The 12,681-nt window shown below is 35.2% G+C and overlaps 1 protein-coding gene and 1 pseudogene across 1 annotated transcript; one reads left to right on the top strand and one right to left on the bottom strand.

The window, feature by feature from the left end:
* Nucleotides 1–2,150: 2,150 nt before the first annotated feature.
* LOC110633862 (1-acyl-sn-glycerol-3-phosphate acyltransferase 3) lies at nucleotides 2,151–7,290 on the bottom strand. The gene is given in 11 exon segments (XM_058132813.1): nucleotides 2,151–2,616; nucleotides 2,980–3,065; nucleotides 3,391–3,483; nucleotides 3,699–3,824; nucleotides 4,144–4,302; nucleotides 4,390–4,467; nucleotides 4,667–4,726; nucleotides 5,395–5,474; nucleotides 5,612–5,651; nucleotides 6,107–6,229; nucleotides 6,996–7,290. Coding segments are annotated over 11 exon segments (1,152 nt in total). The 5' UTR covers nucleotides 7,077–7,290; the 3' UTR covers nucleotides 2,151–2,390.
* Nucleotides 7,291–7,371: 81 nt separating this feature from the next.
* On the top strand, nucleotides 7,372–12,555 carry LOC110633840 (polyadenylate-binding protein RBP47B'-like; annotated as a pseudogene).
* Nucleotides 12,556–12,681: the final 126 nt, after the last annotated feature.

Genomic DNA, 12,681 nt, shown 5'->3' with positions numbered 1-12,681 from the left:
TAGTCCTTATAATTAACCATTTTTTACAAAAACTACTCATATGAGCTCTAAAAATTCTAAAACTTTGCCCCACTGTCCTTAGCAATATTACTAAGCTAATGCAAAAGGAATTATAATTTGTAAGCTACCACGAATATTTTATAGATTTTATTCTAAATCGGTATTAGCCGGAAATGAGCAACTTGGAGTTCGGATTTATCTATGCTAATTCTGACACCTGGAACGCATCCAGAACGTCTGAAAATATTAGGATTGACTATAATATTGACCACGTTCTGATACGAGCCACCGAACAGTCGGATTTGGCTGAAAATACAGTCTCGGCACCGGTGAGCTATCCTCAATCCGATTGCACCTAAATTAATTTTAAATTTTGTTAATAATTATTATAAAATTATTTTTAAATTTTTGGAAATCGAAAAGTGCGAAAATCTCACCAAGTGATATGGACCGTCCAATTATCGCCTTTTCAAACGGTGTCCAATTGGAGCGGGACCGGTCTTATTTCAAAGATCTCGTCGTCCTGAGTCCGTTGGTGGTCTCGAATTTCTTATCCAATAGTCGGATCACCAGAAAAAGTGGCCGGAAAGCCACTGCCGTCACTTTCTCTCTCCTCTTTCTCTCTCTTTGTTTCTTGTCGGAAACTCCACCATTTCAGGCATGGCTCGTCGAAAAATGGGGCTGGGTTTGTGGAGAGTTGGTGGCAGCTTGGATAGCCGATGTTGGTGGCCGGAATCGACCGGAAAATGACCCGACCTCTCTCTCTCTCTCTCTCTCTCTCTCTCTCTTCTTTTTCCTTTCATTTCTTCTCTCTCTTTCTCTTCATCCCTACCGCCTGCTGCCGTGGTTGCCGCTGCTTGTCATCGTCCTGAGATGGGGGAGTACCACCGATGCCTCGCAGGCGCTGGTGCTGGCCAGAAAGCAAGAGGGAGAAAGTGAGGGGGAGAGGGTGACGCAGGAGAGGGAGCTGCTGCTGCGTTTTTAATTTTTTATTTTTTTTTAATTTTTTAATTACATAGCTAGTCCCTCAACTTTTTAGAGGTTTATAATTAGGTTTAACATTATTTTATTATGTTAAAGTTTAATAAAACTCTAGTAATGATAAAATAAATATAATCTAGGAAAATTTAATTATTTTATTTTCATTTAATAAATTAACTTTAATTAAATTATTTATTATTAATTTATTTATTATTATTATTTTTCTTTATTTTAAAATCAATTCAAATAAATCCTATAATATTAATAACATAATATTTCTTTTTCATTTTATTTATAATTTAAAAATTTTGGGTTGTTACAATAACACTAAAAGAATATATCTTTTAGCGACCGATTAAAATTCTAATAGATCCATTACTGATATCTTTAGCGACCTATAAAATTTGTTTGCTAAAAATTTGTTTCTCAATTAGCTATGAGTTAGTGACGAAATTAGTATTACTAAATATTTTTAGTGATGAATTCATTGTTGGTCTGTTGCTATTTATATTTTATTAGCGAATAATTTGCGAATCCATTACCAAAAATCAGTTTTTATTGTATTATATGAACGAATACCATGAATTGAAAATTTTCTAATTAATCAAATTCAAGAAGTGAGAAACAAATATCGGCGGATCGCCTACTTATACCACAAAACTCATCAATTACAGGGCTTTTGCACCTCAGCCCTCTAAGCATGGAATCCATTGATTCTAACCACAGTACTTTTAAGTTCACACAGTACAGTAGCTTAATTGCCCATCCACGAAATAAATCTATTCATTAATAAATAAACACAAATCATCAATTCATTTAATTTCACTGATTTTCTTTTTTTCATTTTCTTCATTCGTCCCCTTAATTCTTGCTAACAAAGAATTCAAATTTAATTTCCTGTTCTATTGAGTATATATTCCCTTCGTCTTCTTTTATAAATTAGTTTTTTAAATTTACTTTGTCTATAATTATCTATTATTTTTAAAAGATCAATGAGTATTAATTTTTTTTTTTTATAATTTTACTCTTATCTCTTTAAATACAATAGCTATTTGTATAATTTCCTAAACATCTCACTCTTTCTCTCTCTTAGTTAGGTAAAATAAAAGGTAATTTTATGTGTCTTTTTTTCAGGCTTGCAATGCTGCAGGAGAAAAAAAAAAGACAGATTTTAAAATACCAGAATCAATTTCCAATAAATACCCTGGACACAGCAGCTCAAATGAGAACCATCAAAACAGAAAATGAAAAAATGAATCAATATGCACAGAAGTTTTCTACAATATGAGGTAGATGTGGATCTCCAAGGAACAAATAAAGGGCATAACTAACCTCTGCCAATTGAAAGCAAACAAAACTGCCCTGCATTTTCCAAGCAACCTAAGAATGTGACTGTCCAGGAATTGGGCTTATTTCAGAATAAGCCTCTCCTTCGTTTGATCAGGAAATGTGAGTTTGGGTGGGGGAGTAGAACGCTCTGACTCAGATGATTGAATCAGAATTTGCATAACAATTGTAACAAGGACCAAGAGAGTGACTGCAAATGAAATGATTTCCCACGAGCCAAGGAATGACAGCCATTGGAATAACCTGGCAATGCTATAGATAAGGAGAACTGACCAGAAGGTTACAACCCGTTAAAATAAATAGAATGAAGAAAAAGAAGATATAGATAAGAACAGTAGGACAAAAATAACTGTATGTTGCTTTTGGATTCATGAATTTAGATTTATAATTTATAATTTTAAATACTGAATTTTAAATTTAAATGTTGAATTTCATAAATTTAAGATAAAAAAATAATTGGGTTGGATTTGAAATCAGGGTCAAAAATTATTTGAAATTCATCAATTTTTACCCTCCAAATTTTCTAAATCAATTTAACTCAAATCCTAACAATGGATTTTGCCTAAATCCAAATCCAGGGGTTAAAAATCTAAGAATCCAAAAACAACATCCTTTTCATTTGAAATCGCATTATTATAGCATTTTCTTACAAACAAAGATTTTTTTGGTCGACCAATGTCTTGATGCTTTCGATCACTGAAGGTGCCCGTAGTAACATATTTCTCCAACATGGCATCCTGGTAGGTGGAAAATGAAAATTGAACATCATTTGTGGAAATGGAAGTCTCCTGCTATGTCTATTTGGTGGCATGGGAATACAGGGAATGATGCAGAACATAAAGCATGCACAAAGAAAATTGCGCTGATTGATTTTTCAACAGCCTCCAAATGACAAAGCATGGCAGACTACCCGGAATGGATTACTTCTGAGAGGAATTAGTAATCTGAGCTAAGCAAATTTAAACTGCCCTTAAAAAAAGCACATATCCATTCAGCACAAAACCTTTCTCCACATTAAATATAGTAAAAAAAAAAAAATACATTTTACAGTAATGCACATACCTTAGTCACAAATACATCTTTGCACCATTGTGAAATGCCATCAGCAGTTTCTGGAAGTTCCAGCATCGAATGTCATTTGACTTGCAGAAATATCTGTAAGAAAGGGGCAACAATTAGCTGATATCATAATTAAAGAGCGTCACGTAGAAGAGATGCAAAGATGGTATCCTGTTAGATCCAGCATGAAATGACCACAGGATATAAGACATGGTGCCTGTGCTGAATACTATTACCATAAAATTTAAGCCAAGTCCTTGCTACAAATGATAATATAGTTATTTTATTAAGGTTCAAATCAATTGTCTTACCACAGAAGATTGTCCTCTGAATATCCTTAGCATTGTAGGTGCAGGCTGATTTTTGTGAACAGCCACTGTGCAATCATAAATTGCTGGAATAAATGAGCGCGTATGAGCTACTGCTGATACAAAACCCTGAAAGCAAAGTAGAACAATTCCATAGGTAGATACTTTAGCTAAAAACTAAAAAATGATCCTTTAAAAATATCAATCCACAATAGGATGGTGAAAATAATTTCTTAAGCATTGCACATATTGGCTATAGATTACATAAGCTTCTAGCTTGATAAACGTATGGTCTCTCCATTTAAGAAAAACAAAGCTCTTGCCAACTTTTCAATTGTCTAGATTTCTGAAGGAAGATACTGAATAAATTCAAATTGGACCACACTAGCTCAGGAACTTTAAAATGGAAAAAGGGTTCACCATTAAAGAAGTTATCGACTCAATTCACCTTGGTGCGAGGAAGCAATACATTTCTAGGAACAGGCAAGCCCCTTGAAGCAGCAAACTCTTGGGCTGCTTGAAGCTTTGCTTCTATAAAGCGAGTTCCTTCCACAAAAAGAGCCAACCAAAAAGGAATAGGAAAATCTGCTAGCCGCTTAAAACCTGACTGCAGTGCTGAATCTATAAGATACACTCACAAATAACAAAATTAATTGCATGAAATGCTTTTGATATCAATTCCAACAAAGGATACCTTCAATGTTGTTTCATCCTTTGCCCAGCTTCTTTCCAGAAACAGAAAATCAGAAAACCACATTGACCAACCTATGATCTGCATCGAACATATTTGTAACTAACATCCTCATCCAAAAGTACTAAAATCCAACCTGTAACTTGTAATAGAAAATGAAAGAGGAAATGACACATGACCAGACTTCAGCAAGTGAGAAATTCCGATGGTTTTAAATTCAGGAAATCAACTCATTGCATTAAACGAGAAGAGAAGAACACTGGTAAGATTGAAAACTCACAGTGAGCATTTTTGCTTGTTTCTTCATGACAGCTAGTGCACTACCAAGACAACCTGAGCGCTGTTATAACGTCAATAATATTCAATGAGAAAGGCAAAGGGAGCACACAACGAAGCATGCAATGAAAATCAAATATTCATAAATTGATTACTAAAGAATAATTAAATGAGGCATGTAAAACAAATACAATCGTGACAATGAAGGCATCCACGCGCAGCTCTGTTAATTATATATAATATATTCACTGTAGATTTACAAGTGTCTTGAAGCCAAACTATGGCTAAAAGGTTGTCATCCATTTGAAAATTTCAGGGGAAAAAGAGAGAACTTATTCAGTGCCAGGAATAGCATCAGATCAAAAAACAACTTTTTCTTGTCTAATAAAAGGTCAGGGTTGATGAACGTCTATAAATTGGATCATTTTATTTGAAACTAAATTAATCCAAAGATGCGAAGCAAAAGTTTATTGGAAAATTTGAGTCCTCAAGAACAGAAGGTGAAAACTTTCTCCACAAAATGAGATCCAGTTTTCTTTTGCCTTGATATAGATGATTACAGTAAAATTTAGACATTCTTAATTAGGGGTCGAAGGTCCAAATATGGGTAGAAAGAGATAGAACATATAGATTTAGGCCCAACCAAACTTTGGAAAGATATTGACAAGGGCAAAAGTTAAAGCATATGCACAAAATTGCATAAGTTTCATCTATTTGTTACAATACAAAAACCAGCAACTGAGCTAAGATCCATCCGACAAGCCAATCAATGTCGCTCCTGTGATTGCAAATCACAAGTGCATGCTCTTTACCTGGAATTTTCCCAAATAAAAGAAAATTCTAAACATGTCAAATGGACAAGGATTACATCTTAAGTTCACCCTGGGAGAAAAGGGTGAAATAATAATAATAAGTCAAGGTCTCAATCATCGAATACTTTCCAGCTTACCCATTAATTCAAAAGTTTCATCATCTGCATACACTTCAATCTGCATTGAGAAGATCTAACTAGTTCACCACCAAAAGGACAGCTCATTTACAGCCAAATCAGAAGGCATGCTTAGTGTGCTACTAAAAAGAAATATATGATGAGGCATGGCTAAAAATGTTAGATAATTCAAGTTTCAGAACAGTTGGATGGTATACCCCCATATTAAACTGCCGTGCAGACTGCAGAAAGATTATAAATATAAGAAGTCTCCCTTGGATTTGAGCAGGAAATGAAGAAGGAGAATTAAAAAAAAAAAAAAAAAAGTAGATTGGCGAATTTAGTGGGAGAAGGTGCCCTCTTATGTGGTCATGGCAGATAAAAGGAAAAAAAACATTTTTTAATTTATATGATTAATTCACAAACAAATGCTAACTGGAATGAGAGAAATTTTTGTGAACACAAACATTAGTAACAAACTAATGAGGGGACTTAAGGAAAAGAAAATATAAGCACCTTCAGACAAGCCCACCAATCAACGAGCCATATGAGCTCCAACCACAGCAGTTCTGCAACTATTTTATTAATCCTTCTATACATACACTTTGATAATGGCCGAACAATGATGAAGAGAACTGCCTGCAAAGTACAAAGACATGACTTGAAAGATACCCTTCTTCCTTTAACCAATAGAAAGGCATCCATTGACAACGTTTAATGAAAATCACAGAAGTGTCTTCTTTTCTCTTCATCTTCTAATTTCCCAATTTGGGTGGCGATGGCAAATTGTGCCGTTTATATCAATAGGAAAATTCAGTATCGTAGTGAAAGATCCTGGTTTATGTAAAATTAGCATCCCAAGTAACAAAGAAAATTATTAAACAAATGGGCAAAGGGCAATTTTTCGTTGGGTATCAAAAAACACCTGCTTAATGAATTGAATTATAAGACCCTAAACAATTAGCAACTTAAAAACTGTAAGCAAGCTAAGGGCCTCAGGCCACCCGAAATTACGAGTTTCCATCTTTAAACCATCATTTTGAAAAAGAAAGGGCAATTTAATTTGCAGCAATGAGCGAATCATAACAAATACATTCAGAATCCTAGCAACTCAGTTTATAGCTGCAGTCTTTCTCAGTGAATTATGGATTTAACATTTATCACATCAAGGAACGCGTAGTCGATCAATTCCAATCAATGATCAGTAACTGCATTTTCATTTCCCTTCCAATGATCCCAGTTTCATTGATTCTAGCTAATGGATGCATACGGATATGTGACTTCCAATTAACATTTTCTTTGATCTCTAATTTCTTTTAGAAATGGAAAAGTGTAAAGGAATTCCATAGAAAAAGAAGCTCAAAGTAAACAAAATAGAAAGAGAAGCAAATGGGTTTTATTTAACCTGGATAAGATTGACAATGAGGCCAGAGACAAAGAAGAGAATCCCAATAGGGACGATAGCAAGTGCAGCTGGAACCGCCATTATTGTTCTGCAATACTGTAGAGAGAAAATCAACTATCAAGAGAAAAAAGTGAAAATTTTGGATTTTTTAGTCCCAGGAGATTTGCGGTTTTGTGCGTATCAATCAACGGCGCAACGAAGAAAGCGGGCCTCGGGATGCTGATTAAACGCACCTTTCCCACCGTTCCATGCATGGAGTTTCTATCTTTGGCAATTATACAGTAGCAGCCTGTGATAATTTATGAACTAACTTGTCTTGTAGGTTATAATTATACACTATAATTTTTCCAACATGACTTCCTTGGGTGATTAAAAGTGTATTATTTAATAAATTTAAAAAATTTTAATTTATAAATTTTGATTCTTAACTAAATTAAATTTAAATTGAAATTTATAAGTTAATTTATCCAAAAATTAGGAAACAGGGCGAAATTAAGCAAGAAAAAACCAGCGGTACCACATAAAATAAAACATCCACAGGCAGTTCATAGCAAAGCATCAACATGGACAGGTGGGGCCTTAAGGAGCTAACCGTTAATGGCAGCGTCAACAGCAATGACCCAAGGAGGGTATCATCAACCCGCCACTTTAGAAGAAGTCAGAACCCTTTGGATTGGCGATTTACGGTATTGGGTTGAGAAAACTACCTCAGTTCCTGCTTCGCTTACACTGGCGAGGTTCTTCTCTTTCCCTCTATCTAGTATCTAATCCTATGTATGTGTATATATGCGTGTGTTGTATTTATATATTGCTTCACATTTATGTGTGGATGCTTGTGCGTGTATTACTATTTAATGGTTCAGAGGATTTCAGTTTCAGCTGTTTTGATGTTTTATTTTCTAGAGATTACTCGTCCTATGCAAGGGCAGGTCACTGGGTTGTTCCTTTATATGCATATTTGAGAGGGGATCACAATAAATTACTTGAATTTTGAATGCTATCTTTGTAGAGTTCAGTTTTTGTTTCGTGAATTGGAAAGTTCTCGTCTTTATTAGGTAAAAGACAACTCTAAATAGGACTGCTTGTGCTTGAAACTTAGTACAGATTTCTTTCGCTTAGGATTGAAAAAATGTTATGGGATTTTTTTTTTTGTAGAAAATTATGGAAAGAAACTGAATTACACAAAATAGGATGAAGGGGTGACCAACCCATGAACGAAAGAATTACTTAATGATGGAGTAAAACTCCTATGCAGAGGGAAAACCTCCTACACAAGGGACACTAATGCACAAGACGAGTTTTCAGAAGTAATCAAACTTGTGTGAAATCCATTGGGAACTGCAAAAAATAAGGACCAGTTAGCAAGTTTCCTCAATTAATTTCCACCCTTGTACAAAACTCCATATTTTTGCTGTTTCTAAATTGTGAAGCAAATCACTTTGTTAAAGAGCAAATAACCAGAACCAATATAACGTATTTGTTTAAACTAGATGGGCTTTTTTTCTTGTGATTTTAAATTTTAGCTTTAAAAATTTCTAATTATTAATAGGTTTTTCAGTTGCATTGCATACTGTCTGATAAGAATGACTGGTGGAGATAGTGGAAAATGCATAACAAATATGAATATAACACTGCCTGAAATACCACCAGCCTGCTTTGAATTAAGATTTCGATTGGTCTCAGATATTAATGGGTGTACAACTTTGATGAAGTAGTTAGTTTTTCAAGCAAGCTTTTAGTTCTCATGCTCCATGCATTGATACTCTAAAATCCTTTCTACTCAGTACAGGTAGTTTCAATTAAAATAATACTCAACAAGATCACTGGCCAGCCTAAAGGTTATGGGTTTGTGGAGTTTGTTTCTCATGCAACGGCAAAAAGGATTTTACAGATGTACAATGGGACACAAATGCCTGAAACTGAACAAACATTCAGGCTGAATTGGGCTTCCTTTGGCATTGGGGAGAGACTCCCTGATGCTGGGCCTGAGCATTCTACTTTTGTTGGGGACTTAGCACTTGATGTTACAGATTATCTCTTGCAAGAGACATTTCAAGCTAATTATCCATCAGTTAGAGGTGCCAAGGTTGTGACTGATCCAAGTGCTGGACGTTCCAAGGGATATGGGTTTGTTAAACTTGGTGATGAGAATGAAAGAAACCGTGCTATGACTGAAATGAATGGTATTTATTGGTCAACCAGGCCAATGCGTATTAGTGCAGCAACACCAAAGAAGGCCATTGGTTATCAACAGCAATATGCGGCAGCAAAAGGTCATATTTGGTTTTTCAATTATATTAGAAAATTAGCTTTCTGTATGCAGCAAGTAGTTCTTCCTGAGTTCAAATTATAATGTCCTTAGCACCTTAGCTATCTTACTTAACTATTTATTTTGATATTTGGAGAGTTTTTGGAAAGATATGTTGCTGGTTGACCTGTTATTGCTTTCACTATTTGAAATGATACAATTTAGTCTTAGTTTGTTGTGAGTATTGGGGGAAGTGCTGAGTTACTAAACACAGCTGTTATCAGAAATCTAGGAACTCAAGAACTTATGCAACTAAAAGGAAGCAAAATAGGATTAATTTTACATTTAAGACTGTATATTATAGGACTTCTAATTGCCAATGAGCAATGACTAAATTCTTCTTCATTTTTATATCTTGCCTTTCAAAAGGGATGGTTCAGCATTCAAGTGCCTAACTGTGATTCTTCAATTGGTTCTCAAACTAGATTTGCTTATCGATTCTTAAGAAAATGAGGCATGACTCACCCCCAAAAGCTAGCTCAAGGGGGAGAAGTGCCTAAGGCTTAATAAGGGGCACATTACCCCTTTCTCAAACCAATGTGGGATATTAACACACCCCCCTCATGCCTGGATCCGAACACCTGGAGCGTGAAACATTTATGGGAGGCCCCACATTATCTCTGATACTATTTTAAGAAAATGAGTTAGACCTAACTCATCCTCAAAAGCTAGTTCAAGGGAGAGGATTGCCTTAGGCTTAATAAGGGGCACGTTACCTCTATCTCAAACTAATGTGGGATATTAACATCGATCAATTTTTTGCTGTAGCCTTATATCCAGTTCCAGCATACACTACACCAGTCCATGTGGTTCCAGCTGATAGTGACATCACTAACACCACCGTAAGTTAGCCATGTTAGGTCTTCAAGGAATTTGTTATCTTAGTCCAATTCTCTTACTTTCTTTTCTTGTTGCAGATCTTTGTTGGTAACTTGGATCCTAACGCCACAGAACAGGAACTGAGACAAATATTTATGCAGTTCGAGGAGATTGTATATGTCAAGACACCTGTACGCAGAGGATGTGGTTTTGTACAATTTGGAACTAGGTTGCCTTATGTTCCACAATAAATAGCAATTTTCTTCTTCTTATTCTTGTTCTTTTGTAATGGCTTATACATGCATTTATAGTGTTTTTCTTTCTTTTTTTTTTATTTATGTTTAGGCATTTGGTATTCAATTAGAAGTCTGGCTCATGGTTATTTCTCTTTTCCGCATTGTCATATGGGTACTATATCTCTCTTACCAGTCAGAGAAAAGGAGCATCATAAATACCAGGGATGGAGGCAGACAGACAATATTCTTGTGGAGATAGTCAAATAGGAGCTAGCCACTATTTTATAATACATTATACTTATGGTTTTCATGTACTTTTATTCTGTTATGTTGTGTTATATTTCTGACCTCTACCATATTTGTTAATACAGGGCATCTGCTGAAGAAACCATACAAAGGATGCAGGGGCATTTGATTGGTCAACAGCCGGTGCGCATTTCTTGGGGCAGGAAACAGGTATATCCATTTTGATCTGCCTCATGAAAATAGTTTCTTTTATCTGCACGACTCATAATGTGATGCTTCATTTCAAAGTCAGAAACTACGATTTAAAATTTTCATATAAATAAATGCCTTGACGAAGGTGAAGATACAGTTCATGTTGGAGTGATATATGGAAAATATGGAGTATTGTGAAATAATTTTCTATTCTCAATTATTACTCTATTTTATAGTAGCCTTGGTAATATATGTATTGACTTACTGTAGGATGCAACGGGTGGTTAGGGTCAGCAAGTAGATCAGTGGAGTGCCTATTATGGTTATGGACAAGGTTATAATGTCTATGGTTATGGGGCAACTCAAGATCCATCATTATATGCATATGGTGCATGCATATGCTGGTTGTCAACAGTATCCTCAACCAGTGAGTATCTTAACATTTGTTACAAAAATTACTGTCTGACTTAGTGTTTTACTGGTATGAAAATTGTGGCAACCTTCAAGAGTAAATTTGGTCCTTTAGCCCTGTGGCTGTTTAAAAATTGTCATTCCTGAAAAAGAGCATTGTATACAGCTAAACATCTGCCATGATATGCCACTCTTGTTCTTCAGTTCTTCTCTTCCTTTCAAAGAAAAAGTGGTTAATTTCCTAATACTGGTAGTATAATACATCTCAAAATAACCACGAAGATATGTCTACAAAGATAAGAAGTTTTTGTACTGTCAGCAGGAATGTTAATGAAATTTAGATCTATTTAGCTGGTATATAGGTTCTGAGCTTAAGGAAGAGAGGTCTCATTAAATGTTTTTCAAGCATGAAGAAAATATAGGAAGGGGTGAACAATATGTTGAAAATGCCTGACCTTTTTGTTGATCCTTTTCTTGTTCTTTTTGTAGTTCTTGTGAATAGAAAACTCTGTTAGGGTATTTACTCGCCCTTGGAAAGTAGCGAATATGGACTCGGCTACATGAATGTTCATGTTTTCATAGCATGTTTTGTAACCACTGTTTTTTAATGCTGTCGGGGAAGAGAAATGCTTGGTGAACTGAATTGATCATTTAAAAAAAAAAACTTTATAATTGGCTTGCCCAATTTTAGGTTGATGGTGTCCAGGATATGAATGTTTCTGTTCCAGTTGTAGAACAAAGGGAGGAACTTTATGATCCCTTGGCTCCTGCTGCTTGCCCAATTTTAGCTTTGTATTGTGATCAGGTCCTATATATTTCTGTTTATTGGCTAATTATTTTGGTTCTTTGAATTTGAATGCCAGGTTAAATGCTGCTTACCTTTCTATTCATGGAAATGCCATATTAGGCCGGCCCTTGTGGATGAAAATGTCATGGCTTTCCCAACAAGCTTAGGCATCATGGTCTTTTCTCAGTTCATTTATAGAACTAGTCAACATTGTTCTAAAGCCTGCAGTAGTGTTGAGAAGTATCCTTGGATGTGGGAAATCTTTTGTCTAGACTCTAGAGGGAAAACAGTCCAAACATGTTTGAGATATGTCTATTTTGCTCAGCGGTCAACTTGCAGGATGGAGTAATAGAGTTTGGAGAGAACATTTCAATTTGATGTACCCCATTTTACTTGACCATTTATTGTCGGATTAGAGTTTTCATTGTGGCTCCTTTTCTTAAGGAAATCTAGAGCCTTAAACACTTTTTGCTTGTTGGCAAGGCTTTGTTCTCCTTCTCTGATAGGAATATTGGGAAACACATTATTGTTTTTTGCAATTTTCCATTGTAGATTATTCTACTTTGTATTTCCTTTTTTTTTTTTTTTTTTTGGTATAATTGGATATGATTAAAGCCCAAACTCAGGACCTCATAGCCCTGAAATGCCACTAAATGCCACTCCGGTACCTTTCCACTTTTCTTGTAT

This window comes from Hevea brasiliensis, chromosome 13 (genome assembly GCF_030052815.1).
Source record: "Hevea brasiliensis isolate MT/VB/25A 57/8 chromosome 13, ASM3005281v1, whole genome shotgun sequence".
Lineage (NCBI taxonomy): Eukaryota > Viridiplantae > Streptophyta > Magnoliopsida > Malpighiales > Euphorbiaceae > Hevea > Hevea brasiliensis.
This window is presented reverse-complemented; position numbering and strand designations above follow the sequence as displayed.